General features: G+C 39.1%; 1 protein-coding gene and 1 non-coding gene across 3 annotated transcripts in view; one reads left to right on the plus strand and one right to left on the minus strand.

The window, feature by feature from the left end:
* LOC139940778 (beta-1,4-glucuronyltransferase 1-like) overlaps positions 1-21,504 on the minus strand; it is a 47,854-nt gene extending 26,350 nt beyond the window's left edge. The window contains exons 1-2 of one of the 2 annotated variants that reach the window (XM_071937251.1): positions 21,360-21,504; positions 16,056-17,040 (exon numbers count right to left, since the gene is read on the minus strand). In XM_071937251.1, coding sequence (XP_071793352.1) covers positions 16,056-17,027 — 972 coding nt within the window. In that variant the 5' untranslated portion in view covers positions 17,028-17,040; positions 21,360-21,504. Of the gene's footprint in view, positions 1-16,055; positions 17,041-21,212 lie in introns of both variants that reach the window. The other variant, XM_071937193.1, reaches the window with a different exon arrangement.
* Trnan-guu (transfer RNA asparagine (anticodon GUU)) lies at positions 10,854-10,926 on the plus strand. Its single transcript has one exon. It is a non-coding gene; the product is annotated as a tRNA-Asn (tRNA).
* Positions 21,505-22,543: the final 1,039 nt, after the last annotated feature.

Below are 22,543 nucleotides of genomic sequence, written 5' to 3' on the forward strand. Positions count from 1 at the left end.
TCACGGTACAGTATGCCTCAAATGTCAAACTACTAATTCATCATAAAACGACCTTTTAATTTCCTGGCCACGGATAGTGCAAGACAACTTCTTGCTTTGAACATCGTAGTGAGCCTAGCTCATTTTTGTTTGAGGGGGGGGGGGGGGGACAGCTAAACCGGGCTTTTAGTTCAAAAGTGTTACTAGACCTGAATGTTTTTTTCACAATACCAGAATCATAACTATTCTTATTTGAACAAGCAAGGTTTATCTCATTTGTCTTATTAATAATAGTTTCACACTTGAAACTAAAATTTGAAAATTTCTTGCGTCACTTTTGTTTACTTTGTAAAAGATTTGTTGTTGTTCTGAGTTTGAAACAAATTAAGAGTTAGTCATTCTTTTTTTAGTTCACAAAACTATTTCTGGTGGGCTCATCCTTATTCCCAAACAAAGGGGAGGGGCCTCCCCTACAGGCTAATAAATGCACATGGTAGGGGCAGAAACCTAGACAATGCCTGAATGCAGTCCCACATTCATGCCCGTGGCATTCCCTTCTTGCCGTTTCCAAACACACTGCATGTTTACCCTCTCTCAGCCAGCATCCCCAGGTACACATTAGAACACTCTGCCCAAACCCCAGCTTGTCAATTCCCCGCTCGATTCATCTGAAATGAGGTGGACACCAAGCAGCAAATTGAGACAGATGACGCTGGCCTTTTCTTTATGGTTCGACTTTAAAGGACTGGGGTAATGCAGCAGCCTGTTGAGGCATGATGGGTCCCATACATACGAAAAGCACATTGTCAGATCTGATACTTCACACAGACGCTGCAAAGGTGATTGCCTCCCTATGCCCCCCTGGTCATTGCCTTGGTGCCTTTGAAATGCTACAGTAGAAACCTACAATTTTTCTCATATTAGGGTGCCCTCTACCAAGGAGAAAATGCCTGTATTGTTGCCTTTTGAAAATGGGGGAATGTACATGTACATGTATGATAGATTTATGGCATAAAATGTGAAACATCTTGAGCATGCTATCCTCAAGAGTTTTTATGAAAGGTCTCTAGGCAAGTATGATTGCTAAATTTTTGAAAGGGCAAGGGCGCCACAGAGGCATTTTCTACTGTGCATTTCAAGGGCATCAACAGACCAAGGCAATGACCAGGGGGGCATGGAGGCAATCGCCTATGATGCCTCCGTGAAGTATAAGGCCTGGGTCTACATGTAAAGTGACAGACTATTAGAGTCAAATGGATAGGTCACTGGAGCCTGGAGCAAATAATTAAAATCAATGGAGAATATATCATGGAGTATACCATGGGGTACTCAAATTGATGGACCAAGTGACTGATGGACCACTAGAGCACACACAGATCAAAATGACCAAAATGTACCATCAATTCCCTCAGAAACCTAAGATGGTCAATGACCCTAAATGTATATTCCTTCTGGGTGTGTCGTTCTTCAATCGCTTGTCAGTAACTTCAGAAATCCTTTACTAATCTAATATTGAAGAAAAATAAACTCCTGCAGTCAAAACAAGCCTCATTCCCAATCCACTTTGTAACCGTCCCAAACCAACTGATCCTTTTAGGATTTCCAACTAGACTAAAAAATTCCAGCTGCAAAGCTCATTCCAAAGAGGGGGGAGAAATTAAGTTGGAACCAATTTGCAGCCGGGTCTCCTGAGCACTAGAATTGAGAAGCAAATTTTCTTGGGATTCTGTCTGGTTTGGGAATGATAAGTGGTTTGGTGTACAGATTTTGGGTTCATGTATTGTGCATTGGACAGTGAATGACTTCCCTTGTCTAGCAGAGCAAAATGCTACGCAAAATGTGTCAGTTGCTACGCAAAAGTCATCATTTGTGCCATGAGCATCGTTAGTGATGGATACTGGCGCATTTTAAGTGCTCTTCTTCTTATCGTTATTTGCTCTTCAATGTTAGCATGAAAATATTTCGCTATGCTGGATAAAATTGTTCCCTGTTGGATAATCTGAAAAAGTGAAACACTACTAAAGTGAGTTATGTATGACTGCGTTAGTCTACATGTACATCAGTGAAACACATTAGGGACTTTTCGTTTTCGACGACGGATGGTTCTGTGACGGCAAAGAATTTGGCGTCATCTGCGCATGCGTCGGCTTTGAGGACGGTCGTCTCTCAATTTCTGGGGATGAGTCTTCGTTGTGCCGAAAACGACAACGTTTAGCTGAACAACCGTCGCAGAACCATCCGTCGTCGAAAACGAAAAGTCCCTATCACTACAGCAGTACAGGGCCCAATTTCATTACTCTGCTTACCGCCGAATTCTGCGCTTACGCTCACCATTCTCCGCTTGCACGACAAGCGCTGAATTTCCGTGCTACATGTAGCTGAGCGAAGAATGCTTAGTAACTAGAAGGACAATAAGTGTGTGAAAGAGCCTCCACACACATATACTGTAATTAAGGTAATTTATCCTTCAACTATGCTCCCATAGTTCCCCAAACTAATTGATGGAGAGAGGAAGTCTGAAACCATCGTTAAAAACGTGACTTAAACTGAATTATAGATCTTCCTTGGTTAGATTCCTTTTTCAGACGATAAGCCATTACATGTAGTTGTGTCCACACATTAAGTCCTAATGTGTCTGTTCACTCATGTGAAAATGATTAGCGTCAAATTAAAAAGCAATTAAATGTGCACTCAGCAATTCTAGGTGCATTTCATTATTCATAATAGGATGACAGGATGACAGAGGCAACTCAGCATTTTCTTCAATTTTAAATTACGTTGGTCAGAAACGTTTGAAGGGTGCAATGGATGTTTTTAAGTAGAAAAGGGGGGGGGGGGGTGAGCTAGTGACTGGTGAGGGGCCATTAGAAATGGTTTATTCAGCAATCGATTATCAGATTTCGGACTTATCAAAGAAACGATAACCAGCAAGAGTGAATTTAAACATCACTGGTGGTTTGAAGAGAGTTTGGTCTGGCAAAGTTTGTTATAAACATCAAATGAGGACAACCAAAAAATAAGGTATTATAAAGTCAATTTTAGAGTTATTTATTTGGTTGAGGGAGAGGTTTTTAGGGACGTGGTGCAAAGAAACCATGTCTGTGGAAAAGTTACCTCACTGCCACGAAAAAAGAGATAGCTATGCAAAAACTGAAGATGTTTAAACATAAGATATTTATTACTTTCCAAACGAGCCAAAATTACTGCTCATCTTTGCAAGCTGCATTACATTCTGCCATTATATTTACTCCTAAGCCAAGGTTAACAATTCCTCAGTAATGAAAATTGTCTTGATTCTAGTTGGTAAGACACTGCTCTATAAATTGCCACGGTCCTTGGTTGGAATCCCATCCAAGTAATATGCCTGTGATATTTGTGCAAGTATTGAGTATACAAAGCTTACACACATCAATCGGTGTATTATGGGTTTAACCAAAATTAATATACTTTATCACAGATGCAAATTTATATCTATTATAGTTTAGTTGTAATTGTATTGATTTTTCACTGGCTTGTTCAGATTGTTTTAAAACTGCCTAGAGCATATTTTTGTAATTGCCTTTTTTAAATAGTATTCTGACGGGTACCCCTTTAAGAGAAAATATTGTATTGTATTGTAATGTTGTAATTTGATAAATTTCCTTTTTATCTTTGTATGCTTTGGGGCCATTATGGCCATATGGCGCGTTATAAATATCGTTCTATAATTATTATTGTTATTATTATAATTATTTTCTCTTATTTCATGTTTGAATATGCTAGAATTTGTCTCCACGGTCACTTTGGTTCATCATCGTATACAACATAATGTGGATGATGGCAGTTGACTGCCTTTAGTTCTCATTCAATGCAGGAGCCTTTTGACGAGAACTTCCTCGTCAAAAGATTCCTGCATTGACTGCATCAAGGGAAGGGTTATCAATCATTCACTGCAGCTGCAGGCAGTGTGATTACAGTCCTCAAATAAAGTTTCAAATAATCTTGAATTGATTTTTTGTTGTAGCCAGATCTCAGCCTTGACTTTGACTTGGCGGCCGGACAAAGATAAATTGTTTGGTGAATGCAGCCTTCACAGAGGGAGCGTACAATGTGTGCGTGCCACGTACCTACATCAACAGTAATTTGTTTATACTTCTCTAGGAAACGGAATACCATGACTATTGTCAAATAAAATACGACATTAAGTCTATGTCAGTAAAGTATGTAGTTATGAATGAAAAATAGGATCAAATTAGGTCACTATGAAAGACACATGAAAGGGAAAAAAATAGGACACCAAAAATGTAAAAATTCTGGGTTAGGGAAAAGGCCTACAATAAGCAATGTTTACTTTTAAAATGTACTAATATTGGGTCACAAGAAATAACTGAAAATGGAAAATTAAGTTTTCAGCTGCTCTTACGAAGAACAAATTTAGAAGGAGAAAGTATAGAAATATAAAGAGGCCCATTCCAGATCATTCCAGATCATATGTCATTTCTGCTATTCCCCAAACCTTGTTTCAACGCCAAACACCAGGCCCAATGGGGAGTTGGCACGAATTTCCTCATCTTTTTCAAACTACAAAGTTGCATGCTGGAAGCAAGGAGAAGACCATCCAAAAACTCCTGAGCTGGGAGTATATTGATGATAATACTATTTTATTTGTGGCTTTGTTCTTCAATGTATAGGGGGTAGAGTGGGTGGTCAAGTCAAAAACATTTTTGGAAAAAAAAGATCATAACTTTTATATCGATTGTTCTGAATGTATACTAAGATTTGGAAAAATAGTTTAAGTCTGTACATGACATTGTCCAAACCTTCTGCTCTAAATCATATCTTAAATGGATAATGTTGGTTTAGAATAGAAAATCAGTTGTACCTGCAACCATGGAGGTAGAAATGAACAGTCAAAACTATAACCACTCATCTTATGTTTCTTTTCAGCTCAATCGCAACCTTCTCAAACAATTCCAACACCCCTATTAAAAATAACCTTCTCATAACTCTAGAGATTGATAGTGGTGCCTGCAAAAGGTTCCACAAACCTCTGTAAACCTGAAATTCATTTCCAAGAGTCAGTGTGAAATGCCAGCACAAAGTACCCGTCATTACAGATCAAGTAAAATAAACTGTCAAGGGCAAATGCCGCAGCGAGATATCCAAGCAATGTGTGATTGGACCACAGTTGTTATTGTTGTTTTTAGAGTTCTAAGCCATCTGTCATATATACCCCAATGATTTACTCTTTAGTCTGCTTCACTATGTTTGCGAATCCATGTGTGTGGGATCGTTTAAGTCGGCGCTAGCTCCATCCATGTGAAATTGAATGTTGATTGAAATAGAAAAGATATCAAGAGTTGTAAGATGTTGATGGTGTGAAAGCAAGAACTCATTGGTAGGGAAAAGTATGCATGCTTTGACTCAATCAAACATGCATCTACAGACATTTTTGTGTCAATAAATAGTATATCCAGAAACTGTGGTTTGTAAAGGTTAGTCTCCTATGGTACAGTAGTTGTAGCATTTATTGTTGATACTGAAGAAATATGACCAAACCTGAGCTTATTTTTAAACAGGGGCAGCTCCAGACATTTCAAAAAGGGTTTAGGGGAGAAGTGAGGATGGTGCATCTTCAGTATAGAAAGGTTTTCTTTTCTGCTAACTATACTTGTGTTACATTTCCAAAGTGCATTGTATGCAACAGTGTTGCAACATGAAAACAAACTAAAATAGATTTTGTTCTCCTTCTGTTTTTTGCTGAGTTGCTTGCAGACCTGTATGCTTCGTTTTGAGCGGCAAGGGCACCAAGGCATTTTCTCCTTTATAAAGGGCACCTTATGAGAAGTTTCTACTGGAGCATTTCAAGGGCACCAAGGCAATGACCCGTGGGCACGGAGACAACCGCCTTTGGAATGGAGCCTAGTCCAGTGGTGCAATCGCCATCCTTTCCCATTTCATTTGTCCAAGTCACACAGTATGCAGATGAAATAATGAATAGTATAACTAGCCGGATCCTTGGTTATATCGCAATCAGGGATGTACATATTAAATTGCCTAAGTGCCTACCTCTAATGGTCAGTACAATCAATTTCACAATATGTCTGGTCACACCCAATAACCCTGTACAACTCTGAATAAATAACTTATTAATACCTCAAGTTTATCACCGCTTAATTTGTGCTGTTCATCGTCTATAGCACACACTGGTGATGAAACAAGGTGTGTTACATATAATGTACATCATGTAAATTCAGGGTTCGCAGTGTTGGGATTTATTCACAGTGTATTTGTTAGCCAGGTTTACATTGAATACAGTACATATATCCAACATGACAGTTTTGTAAGTCAAGCTTTCTTCTCGTATTGCGAATGCATACGTCCATTCCAGTTTAGGTATTAATGTATCAACAGATCATCGGTAATGCAACTGCCCGACAGTCAACGACTCATTCTTGCTGAATTAAGCCCAAATACTCCGAATCCATCACAATTCAGCTAGGCCTATACTTGGGGAATGATTCTGATGGATCTGGGATGATTAAACCCGACGGGCAAAAACACTTTGATTAATTCTGATTTATCAATTCCAACACCGTCTAAGACTTTGATTTACGTTTTAATGCATAAATTTATGGGATTTAGAATGTTAAATGGTACAAAAAGTGTGATGTATGATCATTGCAGAATGACAGAGAAAATTGTGCTGGAATTTACACAACTGTAGGCTTTGAATTTTGTTCTTGAAGGGGCGCAGCAAATCTCCTCTGGTAAGGGGGCACTTCTACATGCATGAAGAAAATATTTGTATTAGAACTTTGCACGGGCTGACGGGTATGTAAAATGTTTCTGTCCAGCAAATAAATTTCTCAGGTCAGCAATATATTAAATTGCTCTCATTGGCAGACTGCTTCCTGTGCACAATGTCATACAGCTGGTTTTAATAATACTGGTAAGCATTTTTTGTCTGCTAACTACATTACAAAAAAAAAGAAGACTTTCAGCAAAAGAGCATTTCATAAACTATCAAGAATATTTTACACTTTGTGTGCGCGTCCACAATGGATTTGCATTGTTGCGTCACTCTGATCTGCCCACTAGAACCACCAATAACCATAGCATGCCTTTTGCTTCAAAATGCTAACAGTCTGTCTTTATGAAACAGTGCTACACAGTTCCGTTCCATCAGCAGAAAAACATCTGCGTACAAGCTTTGATGAAATTGGGAGTTTGGTTTAGAAAGAGGCTGATGTGTGACAGTAGAAACTCGGTAATGCGAGATATGAAACCCGTTTTTTATGGTGGTAACCTAAAACTGTCCCGGTTGTTGAAACTACATGACAAAATATACAGTTACTCTCACCACATGGCCACAGATGGCTGTGAAGGATTTTCATGATTATTGAAACTTGTTAGTACTACTGACAAATTTTAACAAACATTTTGTGCTTATGATATCAAGTCATGGAAGATCAGTCAGAAAACCATATTTTTAATAGGAGGAGACTATAACCAAATAGTAAACTCGAGGGGTACATGTACAACCGTGTGTAAATTTATTTGTGGGAGTGCCGGCTCTAAATAAAAATATTAAAAATATAAGGCCTACTTTAAATATTTGACATTTCTAGTCAATTCAACCTGGGGAAACCATGGTAATGTCAATCTGCTAAATAAGACTCAAGTCACCTTTTTTTTCTGAGACACAATGTACTTGAATGCTCTGCAATATAATAAATGTCATCATGCTTATCGCGATCAGAATATTTTGCCAACAGCATTTTATGAACCCAAAACCCAACAAATTATTGACGTGCGTCTCTCCTTTTGAAACCTGGGCCACATCGAGTGACTCTGGACCAATCAGAATAGAGTTTCCCAAGATCCCATGGCCCAACCGACATCAGTTTTTCTCTTCATGGTTATTCACCTGGGATGATGACAGCTGAGATGTGCAATTTTGTTTGCCCGCGGCACAACTGCACTACCAGATATTAGAAAAAGCTCATGTTACTAGACACACGGCATATTGGCTAAGGGCATAATCGCACAGTGATGGGCGAAAACACCTCATCGTTTGGCCCCAAACTGTCAGTAGAGGTGCTGGGACAGGATCAATGCTGTCATGTTTCTAGCAAGACTGTAAATAGACAGCCATAAATATACAAGAAAGTGTGTTATTGCGGACTTAATTATTTTTAAGATGAAGTATGTTAATAGATTCACTATGAGGTTAAATTACAGCAAGACCAGATGTTCAACCACTTGATAATAAAATTGTAAAACTTTACAAGTACTAAGTTTTTATTATTAAGAAGTGCAGCAGAAACAAGCAATAAAAAAGTGCTGTACAACAAGTTTTATGTCCGACTTCTCAACAAATTATCAACGAATGTAAAATTTTGTTATTGTTAATGAATGGATAATTCTCAATTTTCACAGTTCGGTTTGTACGAAATTGCAATTCAACTGCATTTGAAAAGGTTCGGTGAATCCATTATTTCTTTTACATCAACTCAAATCAACCGTTCATTTGTCATGTAGTCCTTACTACAAATCAGTGTTCGACAATAGAAAACTTTTATTCAGGTTTGTCATGCATGATAACTCTTATTGCTTTTTAACTGCAAAAGTTTTCCACAAATCATGTCTAGATGCAGGGTTGTAAATGCTTTACAAATTATGATAAAGAATATTATACAACACACTATACACAGTGAAAGGTTATTTTCAATTTGGACTTATAAGTATGAACTTTGAATACCTCTTCAGAGGCAGTTGTACATTTGTATCTAGGACCAAGGGTAACTAGACAAATTTCTGCTGTGATAATCTTATTTTTTTTATATAAAATTTTATGACAGACACTGGCAATAATGTTACGTGTCAGGGTGCTAGTGCAGTACTTTTTGTTAATTTTAGTAATACTTCTATTTTGTAAAAAAAACCGAGTTAGACTTCAGAAATCCTGTAAACTCATACCATGAAGTGGAACATTTAATAGACGCCATTTAATTCTTGCTCAACTGCCAGCATCTTTTTTTCAAATTTTAATATTACCATTATTTTTATTTAGCATGGTAGACAATAATAAAAATAGCCGTGTTAGTCTGATTGTCAAAACAAGGGAGATACTGGTAGCACTTCTGTAAAGATTTTAAAATAAATACACAACTACTGCATCTGATGAAGTTGTTGCTACAAAAGTTTCAATATGTATTTCTATTTTTGGTAATTAGTTAGTCTTTAAAGTGCTTAGAAACATTGTTATTAAACCCAAGTGCTTACAAACCCTGTAATAAACCCTATATAAATGCATGCTATTATAATTATTATTACCACTACTTCCCTTGTTTGAATAGTATTGTTATTTGTTTATTTATTTATTTCTTAGAGTTGAAACCAACGGTTCTTTTCAGAAACACCCCAACTCATTGAGAGATTACCATTGAACGTTGTTACCGCAAATCTTTTTTTGTTTTTACGCACATGTATTTCCACCATGCAAAGTTTCAAATCCAACTAATTTTTTCTTATGTATTTATTTATTTGTGAGGTGGGGGGGGGGGGGGGGTGAGAGAGAGAGTACAAAATATAATAGCAGAGACAAACACGAAAGGTTGATAACCATTCATCCATACTAGTCACCTGTATCGCACAACATTTCATAATGCCATTACAGAGATTGGCTCGTGTACTCCGTATGTTGAGTTGCCGGAGATACAGAAATTTCAATCCAATCACTAACGAGCCGAACATCTCTAATCAGAACATCTAATTCTTTAAGCGCCCCAGGGTTATTTTTTTTCTCTTTTTCTTCTTCATTCATTAGTTTTCTCGAGCGGGTTTATAAAAAGCAACTTGCAGATTTCCTTAATGAAATACCGCAGTTAAAAAATTTGCGAGACGCCATCACTGGTCCGCGGAAATTGGAGACTTTCTCATGAATTGCAGATTGGGAATTGACCAAACTTTACCGCCATCGATTGGGGGAAGGCGATGTTTGTGTGCCGACTCTCCAGAGAGATTCTTGCTTCACGTCAGGTTTAATGCTCGCCACAACTCACAAATTAAATCTTAGACTCGAGTTTTTAGAAAGACACAGCATTAGCCGGGTACACAGGTTTGACACCTGGGCGTTGTGTGCAAGGTGTCTGAACAAAATCTATCCTGCGCTGAGTGCATTATGTACATATTCTCGGGAAGAGATGTGTCACTGACATCAGAATAGTGGGGGGGGGGGGGGGGGCTATCAATAAGATGCAAGAGCAAATTTAAATTTCCAAGGTAATTTTTTTATGTAAATCCTGCTTCTCTAACACTGTGTATGTAGTGAGATTACATCCTTATAATCCTTGATCCCTTGAGTGTTTTAATGGGATTCTTCTTCAGACATTCTAACAAAATCCAACTCCATATGGTAGCTCAAAACCCAAACTGTACTAGAATCTAATTATGATGATTATGGTGGTCTGCATGATCTCCCGTAATGTGCAATCAATTAATAGACCAATAAGGAAAACTGACTGCGCAAATTTTAATTAATTTTGGGTTGAACAAAGAAAAAGTCAATTTTTTTCTTCGTTCAACACAAATTTATATAAACCACAAGGGAAACTGACTGGGTAAATTTGTAAATGATTTTTGGGGTTGAACAAAGAATTGACTAGAGTGGGATTCGAACCAACGACCTCCGGATTAACGTGCCGGCGCTCTACCAACTGAGCTATCTAGCCCTATATTGGCGGTGTCCCTATTTTGTCAATATCTTTGTTCAGGGGTGCCAGTCAGAAGCCATACAACCGTTAACTGCAGTTAACAGTTAACGGTTGTATGGCTTCTGACTGGCACCCCTGAACAAAGATATTGACAAAATAGGGACACCGCCAATATAGGGCTAGATAGCTCAGTTGGTAGAGCGCCGGTACGTTAATCCGGAGGTCGTTGGTTCGAATCCCACTCTAGTCAATTCTTTGTTCAACCCCAAAAATCAACACAAATTTAATTAAATTTACCAAGTTAGGCTGTTTCCCTCATGGTTTATTCATAATAAAGAAATAAAAAGCAAGATCCCTCTGATGTCGTTTCCATGCCTCCATGCCCCCTGGTCATTGCCTCCATGCCCCCTGGTCATTGCCTCCATGCCCCCCTGGTCATTGCCTCCATGCCCCTGGTCATTGCCTCCATGTACCCCTCCCATGCCCCCCCCCCCCCCCCCCCGGTCATTGCCTCCATGCCCCCCCCCCCCCTGGTCACTGCCTCCATGCCCCCTGGCCATTGCCTCTATGCCCCCCTGGTCATTGCCTCCAAACCCCCAGGTCATTGCCTTGGTGCCCCTTGAAATGCTCTACAGTAAAAATTTACAATTTACAAAATGCCTTGGTGCCTCTCAAAAATGAAGCATACAGGCCTGACCAGTTACAGTCAGAAGCTTGTTGTATTGGTTAGAACAGTTTCAATGAGTTAAATATGGTAATCAATGTGTGGTGAAGAGGTTTTCAACTAGTGGTTTAAACCCAACGAGGCCTGGCTCTTGATAACTTTACCGAGACGAAGTCGGTAAATGCAAAAATTATAACTGTTCAATGATTTCTTTCAACACAACACCCCTTCCGCTATGAAACGGTAAGACAACTCCTTATAAAGGGAATGCTGTGTGCGTCGGGCTTATCGCGCAATGTGGCACAACTGTTTCAGCCTTTGCTCTCGACCAATAGGAATGAAGAAACTGTCTTATAAGCACAGGTGCAAGCTCGCGTGTCACGCCCATGTTTCAACACTTTTTACTGGTCATAAACAAAGGTTTATGCACAGTTGCGCCCACGTGACGCGCTCTCCACCAATAAGAATAGCAAAACTGTCTGAGGAATTTATGAATGCAGTTTTTATGTATGGGCTTGAATTTCTTGCAGGCTGTGGTGTATAAATGTACAGAGTACACATGTCCTGTAGCGTGTTCAGAACAAGCCATCTGGACCCCTTAGTGTGAATTGTATCAACTCGTTAATCCTCTGGGCCCAATTTCATAAAGCACAGTAACTTGCTACTCACAGAAAAATCGTGCTTAGCAGAAATAGGTTTCCAGCCAAAATACCATTCAGTTTACATTGCAGCACCTGGTACACCACTCATATACATGTATCTTGTTTACTTTTCTGCTTTATTTGGCTCGCATGAATTGCATTTAGGTTCTTTTGGACCAATTCACTGTAATGAGAGAAAACTCACAACTAGTCAGTGAATAGCTCCATAAATTTAAAATTAAAATAAGAAAGATTTACTAGAGTGGAACTTCAACCTGCAATCTCCAGGTTAACGTGCATTCGCTCATGTACTAACTATCAATTCTAGCCTTTGTGGTTTATCCATAAATTTACTTACAATCAAGAGTTTGATTGAAACTTATGGAGACGTCATTTCTTATGAATGTTACATGTCACGAGCAATTCTGTTTACATTTACTGGATGATTTTATTTTCGATCTTTTGAGTATGATTATGTGATTGAAGTCGGCCATGGTTGACTTGTCTGGGCCGAGTTTGACAAGGCTTGAGTGATAACGAAAACTTGCATTTGATCGTGTGTGAATAGTACGCAGTGAAGCAATGATGATTAGATGTGCATTGTTTGAAAATGCTATGACCCTCCCCTGGGGCTGTGTATGTTGACATGTTAATCACAGAGTGTGACTGCTTGCCAAGAAAGTGTTACATCTGTCGCTTGCAATAAAATCTAGAGGAACTATTAAACGCACATTGTATCATGTTACAAACAAATTTTACAGAACATACACTTGAAATCTAAGGTCTACTCTTACACTGTACAGGCCTTGAAATAACCCACGGCACTTCAATTCACTTCAAAACCCACGGTACATCAATTGCTGTGGTGAACACTTACATCAACTGCCGTGGTGCCCTGCGCTTTTGCTGAGCAGGTGCCCTTTGCAAAGTTCCAATACATATTCAAATTATCCTCAAGAAGAAGTACGCCTTACAAGAGTAAATTACTTTCTCCTTTAAGAACGAGATTCAAGGCCTGGATGTACAAAAACACCTGACAGCGACAAACCTGTTAAAGTTCACTCTGGACGTCACATCAGTGATGAATGTGAACAACTAAATTCAAAATCCCACCATTGCTAATTTTTGGATCATACCTTCTCCTCACTGACTTGGCTTACCGAGTTCGGTGGTCTAGTTGTTAAGCCACCTGCTCAAAGATGCAGGGGTCCTTGGTTCAAATCCCACCTACAGTGTATGTTCTCATATGGTTTTGATGCAAAAATTTCTTTGCAACATTTTGTGTCTCTGAACCCAAACCCAGACAGTGTGAACAGATCCAGGAAGAAGTTTAAAGAGTTTGTATTACATGCACATATGGAAAAATCATTGTGAAATAAAATAAGAAGAGTATCAGCTAATTACGCACGAGCAAGCTCCTTCCAATGACCCGTATTAATGAGACCTGCGCAAGTCCACGTGGGAGTCCCACCACAACAACAAAAAATAGGTCTCCTCCTGTGAAACTCATTTCCAAGAGTTAATCAGGTGGACGGAGGAGAGCTCAAGATGATCAGCTCTCATCCCGGCTGGCCGTCGAAGAAGGTGTGACTCACAAGATGTCGTCAGCCATCTCAAAGTGGCGGGGTGCATTTATCATTTATCAGATGTCTGCACTTTACAAACACACCTTGATATTGTTATTTGCTTTTAGAATGAAGTATGGTAAGTGGGTATAGTGTTGCTTGAACGTATGAAGTTGCTATGTTTTGAAATATTGATGTTATAAGACGCGATTGGCAGCTCTTGGTTTCTAGATTGGATTATCATGAACACTACGCACTAGAGAATAATTTTGTTTTTGTACACTTTTTGTCTTTTAGAGAATTCTGTGGAGATTGAACAAGCAAACATCGTAGGACAAAGTTGGCCTATGACTGTAATCCCGAGTCATGACACTTGTGTCCTTAAGCAAGACACTTAACCATTGCTTTGTCCTTCGAATGGGACGTAAAGCCGTTGGTCCCATGTGTTGTGTAATGCATGTAAAAGAACCCAGTGCACTTACCAAAAAAGAGCAGGGGTTCGCCCCGGTGTTCCTGGCTGTGGCTGCTGTATGCGCAGTAGCACCTTGTAAACCCTTAGAAGGTGCTAAATAATTGGGTCTCAGAATTCATCACTGCAATAACCTATCTTTCTGAAAGTTTGTATTATACTCAGCGCATTGAGTACCTTGTTTGGTAGATAAGTGGCTATATAAGACTTTGATATTATTATTAGTATTAAAACTATTACACTACATGTACATAGGTGCACACAACCTTACCGATTGGGTTTGGTGGGTCCTGCTATTGTTATTCTATTGTTTACTTTTCTAAAGAATTCCTCTGTGGGGTCCAAGTTGAAAAAAAATAAATGCCTTGTGGGGTCCATATTATTCCATTGAGTAAAAAAACCGCGAGGGCCCTTCCATTTAAGCCCATATTACACTACCTACACACAACGTAAATGTATAGCGTACATGTAGTTAAATCTTTCTCTAAATAATTTTTTAGCATACACATCACAGACATACTGTATTGTACAGCACTTAATGAAAGTGTTGACCAGTGTCATCTAAACTAACAGCTGACCAACGTGTGATAACAGCAAAGCATTCAGCAAGTCTGAACAAGTTCTTAAGTTGCATTTAGATTATAATTGCTTGGATAAACTAATAAATCCAGCGTATCAAACAGGCTGAGTTCAGTTCACTCTACTGTTTACTACAGATACCCAACTGATGTGAATATCAGCGCTGAAATTATCAAGTTCAGGAGTACTTTTTTTTATATAAACGTTATCCCAGTTCTCGTGAATCATTTTCTTTGTGTGAAGGGGGTGCCCTTCGGCGAAGTTCCACAATACAATGCACTCTCAAAGGCAAATTGATTTGGATTCCATCCTGGTGGTATGATGACTCAATATGTGTGTGTGTTTTTCTTGTCACAATGCATTTCAGCGAAGATAATACATCTGAAGAAACACCGCAGACTGAGTCAAGAAAATGAAATCAAAGTATGACGTCTACTGTATTGCTAACCAATCCTGACAGAGCGGTTGGTTTGATCCATGGAGAAAGCACTTTTAAAAACTACTGTGTCTAGCGTGATCCACAACCGATTAACATTTGCCTACATTTTTACGTCAATTTGAGAATTACTCAAATTAGAGCATTTTAAGGGCACCAAGGCAATGACCAGGGGGAATGGAGGCAATCACTTTTGTTGCCTCTGTGAAGTGTCAGGTATGCATAATGTGCTAAGCTTTTATGTATCAGGTACATATGTACATTAACCTGCCATATGAGAAGCCATTGACATTTTTCCCTCCCAGGGTAGGGTGGGGTTAAGATCCGGGCAATGGAGGTCACACACCCTCCAAAAATTTCCAGACCAAAACAAAGGAATAGCTGACTGACATAAACCAAGAAATACTGATTCCAAATTACCCCTACATGTACCACAACCCTAAATTTAAGAACCATAACATTGCTATAAAAGACAAGCATTAAATCATTGCTATTTTTATTGCCTTTCAGGCAATTTAAAGAGTATGAGCTCAAAGGATGACAGCATCAAGGCCAGGAATATTATATGAATTAAGGGGCCATTCAGCAACATGTTTTAAAAAAGTTGATATATTTTAATATCTGAAAATAGAATATTTTAGTTTTTTTTCTCAAATTGAATACAGTATAATTAACAAATACACAAAAAAAGTGGTAAAAATAGTCAGCCATGCCAGCTGTCAAATATTGACAATTTTGTGTCTGATTAAACTTAATGGGAAAATCTGAAGGAAACTGCTGATGTCGGAAACCTTTGATCTAAAATAGCTGGTTTATTTGAGGCATTACATCGTGTTATTATTTATAAAATCAATCAATATTTAGGCCTAATTGAAATTTGGGGTAGATGAGTTTTCCCCCAAAAAAACTGTTGACTACTGGATGGCCTCTAAAATGTAAAAATACGAACTTTATACCAAGTACATGTAAATCACATATTTTAAAATCGGTTCTTAGCATCGTTCAATGTCAAGCAGTATTCTTACCTTGGTATTCTCCCATCTATGGTAGTCAGTATGGTTCTGACAATACGAACAGTCCTCAATGTAAAATGGTCTGATATGTCCATAGTGGGACATATCATAAAGAAGTCTTTCCTTGTTGAGCGGCACATGCTGATCATCGCGCATCTCAAACGCCGGCACCACAAAGGCCGTCCTCTTTGAATACTCCGTTTCCTCTTGCAAGATGATGCTACTCCGAGAAAGATGCAGGAATTCAGTCCTCAAGTTCGCACTCGGCACCATGTCAATGTCAACCACAAATATAAATCTGGATAGCGCGCCGCTCCTGGCCACGTTGCGCAAGACGTTACTTGGGTACGGGACCTGATGGGCGTAGTTCTTCTGTTGGGGCGACTCCAAAGACTGATCTTTGATGTCATTTAAAATGGTGTCACACGACAGTTTAGTGAAAGACAGTGCTTTGGCACTGCTCAGAGTCTCCGTTATTTCAGTAATGGGTTGCACAAGATGAAACGTAACATTTTCCTTGACGGCCGGAAAACACTCGCGTAACGTAAATAAAACATTATTAAAAGTACTGGTATCTGGTCCAAAGGAGAAAACGGCAACCGAGAGAGGACCTTTCCATCGTACGACAAGATCTACAAGGTGATATAAATTGTTTACTGAACACTGAGTGATGAGGGTCACATCTGAGTTTGGGAGTTCCTGACTCTTGCTCTTTACGAGGGCAGCACTCTTCATGTAGGAATGATAGATTTTATAGGACCCCGTGGTGTCCAACTTGGCCTCGAGGTGCTGGGATCTAGTCCGGTCACGGCTGGAATGATTGTGTTTGCCGGGTAGGCTCCCGGAGCCTGCGGACCTGCGCCCATTGCTGATTGACGTGGCTTTATTCTCCAGCCAGGAGATCATGGACAAGTGCACCAACTGTAGGATGATGAGTACGGATACCAGACCTCCGATCATTACACGCACGATGGTTAATCGCATCTTGTCAACCAACCTTCAAATGAAACAAATGAAAAAACGTTATTTTTTTTCAATAAATCTAGCACAAGCAAAGCAATCGTCCCATGATGTGAAAATGTCAACCCTTCATAGGTAAGAGCAAACTTGTTACAAATATTAACTTTTATTTTTTATTTTATTTTATTTTTGGCTTTTACCCATACATCGATGTGTGTTTCAGTACTTTCCCGAATATTACAGGCATATTATTTAATCGGGCGGGATTCGAACCCACGACCCTTGCAATTCTAAAGCACTGTCTTACTAACTAGAGTACCGACATTTCCCGGTAGCTAGAGGCAGTTCGAATCCTATGTTTTGGCAGCGGGTACCGCAACGATATAGATGCATTGGGGATAAAGAATATTAATTTTGGGCTTTTACCCATACACTGATGTATACTCAGTACTTTCTCAGAGTCCTGTGAAACAAATAGTCCTTGTTACAAATGGACACAGACTTTTCTCTTGACTCTTATAGACTTTCAAATACATGTAGACAAAGACTTTTCTCATGTAATGACTCTATAGACCGATTGAGCTGTTTAAAACTTTACATCCAATGTCATTTCATGTATGTTAGGTCACATAGTGCAGACCAGTCTTTTAAAAGCTACCAATGTTAAATACAAACGGGAGGGTGTTACATTTCAAATTGGAACTAAATGTACTCAAAAAAGGTGAATGACTATAAAAACTTATTTGGTAAGAAGAACAAAATTCAACATTTTTGTTCACCCTCCCAATACTCAACAGCCCTGTAATTGAGAAAAGTGGCTGTGCTACAAACGACTCATTTTCATAGACCCTGTCACATAATGGAGTCACTGCACTATTATAGTGAATTCACGTGTATGGAAACTTTTTTCTCGGTTGAATAAATAAATACCACGCTGATAAACTTTCCTACAAATCATACAGAAACACCTGTAGTGTACGTCACATACAAAAAGTTCAAATCAAAAGTTGGGAAATGACAAAAAGTACTTTTGAGCTTTGTATACCTGTAGGAGCGAAGCACTTTTATTAAAAAAGTTTGATACAAACAATAACCACCCAAGTTAGTATCTGCAACATTAGCAAGGATACAATTCACCAGAAATGCATCTTTTCCCCCTTTTTCACACTTTCTCCAATAATCTTAGAACTTGTTTTGTGAATCCAAGCATCAACTGAGCTTATATTCATTGAGCTGCTTAAGCAGAGAAATTAGTGTTTGTTAGTAACAAAATTGAGTTAGTGGCCAGGCCTTTTTTTTTTCTTTTTTTTTTTTGTTAGCCTTGAAGAAAGTCTCTGCTAGGGTCTAACTAACTTGTTTCCATTCAAGAAAGCAGTTTGCAATCAGCTCAGTCTATTACCTCAATTAAAGGCAATGGACACTATTGGTAATTACTCAAAATAAGTATCGGCACAACACCTTACTTGGTAACGAGTAATGGGGAGAGGTTGATAGTATAAAACATTGTGAAAAACGGCTCCCTCTGAAGTAATGTAGTTTTCGAGAAAGAAGTAATTTTCTGCAAATTTGATCTCGAGACCTCAGATTTAGAATTTGAGGTCTCAAAATCAAGCATCTGAAAGCACACCACTTTGTGTGATAAGGGTGTTTTTTCTTTCATTATTATCGCGCAACTTCGACGACCAACTGAGCTCAAGTTTTCAGTGAGATAGTGTCCAGTGTCTTTAAATACTTAGCAAAAGTAAGCATTGAAAAAACATGTTTGCTGGTAAACTTGTTCTGGTAAGCAATAATGCTGACTGTGCTTAGCTCTTCTTTGTGTTTCAAAGCAGCTCTATGAAATTGATCCCGCAGTCCGAAAAGCATAATCCCTTTACAATTCAGTACATTATCTAACCTTTTACCAACTTTAAAAAGTTCTACTGTATGTGTAGGAAGACAAACGGCATGCATAACGAGGTCAGCAAACAATCATACATTGCACAAGTAAGATGTAAGCCTTTCAATTAGGTAAGAAATTCCATGCACATTTCTCGACGAAAGAGCAAAGTAATCGGTAATACATCAAAAGACCAGAACGCAATCAATAATATCATTATAGGTAAGGCCAAAACATTGCGTGATATATAGAAACAAACTAGTAGGGTAAAAACCCCCGAACCAAAATTAAATCAATTATTGATTTATTATCCGACAGATTGGAATGTGAATACCGATCAATAGATTCTGGGGCACCAAGGCCATGACCAGAACGACAGAGAGGCGTGTGACCAAGCCATCTTGACCAGTGCTGGGCGCCCCAAAAATATTAATCTTCTAATTTTGTAATACAGTTTTTGAATGAATTTTAAATTCCTAATAAATCATTGTCTCAAACCACAAGCCCCGTACATGTAAATGATACATTGCTCATGATTGAATGGGCACTTCCTGCAGCGCCTGTAACAAGTGTGCTTTTGTTGTACCAATAATGTATCAGTGGCCAACCTGACCCCTGACCTACCGTTGCACAGCGAGGACAGTAGGCCGGGCACCCGTCTATTCCAAGCATCCAATGAAGGATTGTTCAATGAAAGGTTATGTGGTGTCTTGCCTTGCTTTCCACCTCTGGGACTCCGGATCAAATCCTACTGGGGGCACTATGTGGATTGGGTTTTCAGTCCCTACCCGACTGCCTGGGCTTTCCCCTGCAATAATTCTCTGGGGTTATCCCCCCACATCTAAAACTTAATTCCCTTCATTGCCTTCTCCAGATGCTGAACGGGCTTTGACAAGAATTGTGGTGGACTTGCACATCGTCAATTTGGAAAAGAAAAAAATTGATCACAAGTAGGCCTACAATCTATGCCTAAAGTTGCATCTTTGATAGGCCCTATGAATAATTTCAACCTATTGTTTTGATGTTTTTCTTTTGTCATTTGGGGGCATTTTGAGGCTAGGTGTTTTGAAAATCGTAGCAAATCAGCAATCATACAGGGACATGGCTTTACTGATGAGGGCACTAGTACTGTATGACCGCAGATGTAACAAAAAAAACACACACAAAAAACGGAGTTACAGGTTGCCCTAAAGGTTGCACCAGTTTTTGGATCTAGTGTGAATACCTAACCTAGTCGTTGAGTAGTTGCAATTGCATGCTCTTAAAAATTACACACTAAATAGTAAATGGGAATTAAAGGGCCAGTTAAAACCGTTAGATTCGTAGCCCTGTAAAATTACCTAGCCTTCTACTTAAAATTTAACCTTTATCACAGAGGCTACGACAGTATGACCCAGCCGGTTTCAAACAGCTGCATTGTATTTTAAGACCTGACCTTTTATATCCCATGTTCCACTGACTGGCCTCCTATCGACCAGGGCTGGGTCTTATTAGTAGTCCTAGGACTATTGAGGTTCATTCCGCTATCCATTCATTCCGTCTCTACGGATGACGAAAGAAACCTCATAGTTCTCGTAGGTTCTTGTCTTGTTTTAGTATCTCTTTGATTTCCTTATTTGAAAATCATAGCAAATCAGCAACCCTTACCAATATTCTGCCTTTTCATTGGTTTAGAGCGCGTCACATGATATGTCTTAGTTTTACTAGACGACGGCCATGTGATAGTGCATCGGTTTGCCGGGCGCTAGTCTGAAGACTATCACACGGCGCCGTGCGCTATAGTCCGACAGACTAGCACATGGCGTGCAGTACCCAGACGTCCGTTGCGTGTAGAAGGATGATAAATTAATAGTCTGTAACCATTAATTTCTGATTACACGACACTACATGCAGCACAGTAAAAGTTTTCGCAATCTGCATTCGCGTCGTCCGTGGATTGTAGCATTCAGGTCGGTAATACAGTATTTAGAAATGTTTGGGGTGTTCAATAAAACAAGTATTGACTGTTTTTACTCGTGCAATGGTTAAAACTATGACTCCCTCGGTGATCCCCGGAGGGTTCTATTTTCCTTCGGCTTCGCATCGGGAAAACAGAACGCCCCGGGGGTCACCTTGGGAGTCATACATGTAGTTTTAACCATACACTCGAAGCAGTCAATATTTGTATAATATCAATATCTGTCGGGTACAGAAATGTACACATGACACAATGGACGTCAAGTGAAAGTAGAAATTAAACACATGCATGTAATGCATACAATAAAATAGTACAACAAAGAACAAGTTCAAGTACTGGATTAAAAACAATTGTTAAATATTATTTTGCTCACCACCACAGCAGGCATGAAGACAGAAGAAGAGTTTTGCATTGCAGCAAGCAGGTTTTAATTAATAGATGATTATGATAGCAGTCTCCTAGCTAGAATTCAGGATTGAGGAAGAATCACCCCCTTGTCCATTGCATGATAATTAAGTACCGTTGTTTCACTGTGAACACACTGTTTACATTCAACGTTCTGCCCCTAGCCCTCTCGGTCGCTTGCACTCAGCAGAGGTGCATGCCGTCTGGAGCTCAGATAGCCGGGCTGCTGCTTTGCTGGTGACTGTGTGGTAGTGTGTGCATGTTGTATGTTGTTGCATGTGATTGTTGGAGGGCCAAGCAAGTGACCCGATCAACATGGCCACTTATACACACATGGTGGCGCTCTTTAATTTTACCGTTATCATCACAGCGAAGAGACATCATCACATGCACAGACATTGCAATTATTTTTCAAATATTTATTATTTTCTTTAAAAAAAAAAGGGTAATTCTTTTGAAATGTGGGTACTATGTTAACACGGAAAACATTGTTGACCTTTGGGTGAATAGAAGTAGACAGTGGACGTTTGTTGTGCGATCACTTTTGTTTTTCCCCCCTTTTGTCTTCGACCCCCACCCCACCCCGTCTCTCTCCTTTACTATCGTTTTTTATGTTAATTAAAACCTTTGAAGACATTTTGACAAATCTTTTGTCAAAATGTCTTAAAGCGTGTTCAATTTTACCTCAACCGTTTATAATTCATGATAAAAGTTGTTGACAAATTAAATGGCACAATATCTTTACCATTATAATTTGACTGAAATTACTATTGTGGTAAGGGTCAGACGGATTAATGTTGATCTTTGTCACTCCTAGGGGTGCAATCCCACTAAAACAACCCCTAAAGGATGTATTGCAACATGCAAAATATTCAAAAATACATGAACAACTTAGAAGTTGAGGTCGGACTGGGACCCCGACCACGTGCAGCAATCTTGTCGTTAAAATTGCCAACTTTGAGATAAAAATACGCAACAACGAATCAAAAAGTACATAATATAAAATAACAAGAATCGAATTTAAAACACAAACATTTGAAAACTTTTTTATATATAAAATCTATGCGTCTTGCTTACTAATTTGAATGATCTTTTTAACCTTTGACATTGATGCGTCTTATTTTGACCAGTGAATGCTAATGCAATTTAATCACTTCTTCTTTGACTGTTGAATGATGCAGTGGAGGGCAATACTGTTTTCCACCTACACCCCAAGTCTTTATGAGGGAAACGTTCTTTCTTTGATGTTATGACACACCAATAATTTTATTCCGACTGCTCAACCTATGTTCTGACCCC

Source organism: Asterias amurensis, chromosome 1, assembly GCF_032118995.1.
Source record: "Asterias amurensis chromosome 1, ASM3211899v1".
Taxonomy (NCBI): Eukaryota; Metazoa; Echinodermata; class Asteroidea; order Forcipulatida; family Asteriidae; genus Asterias; species Asterias amurensis.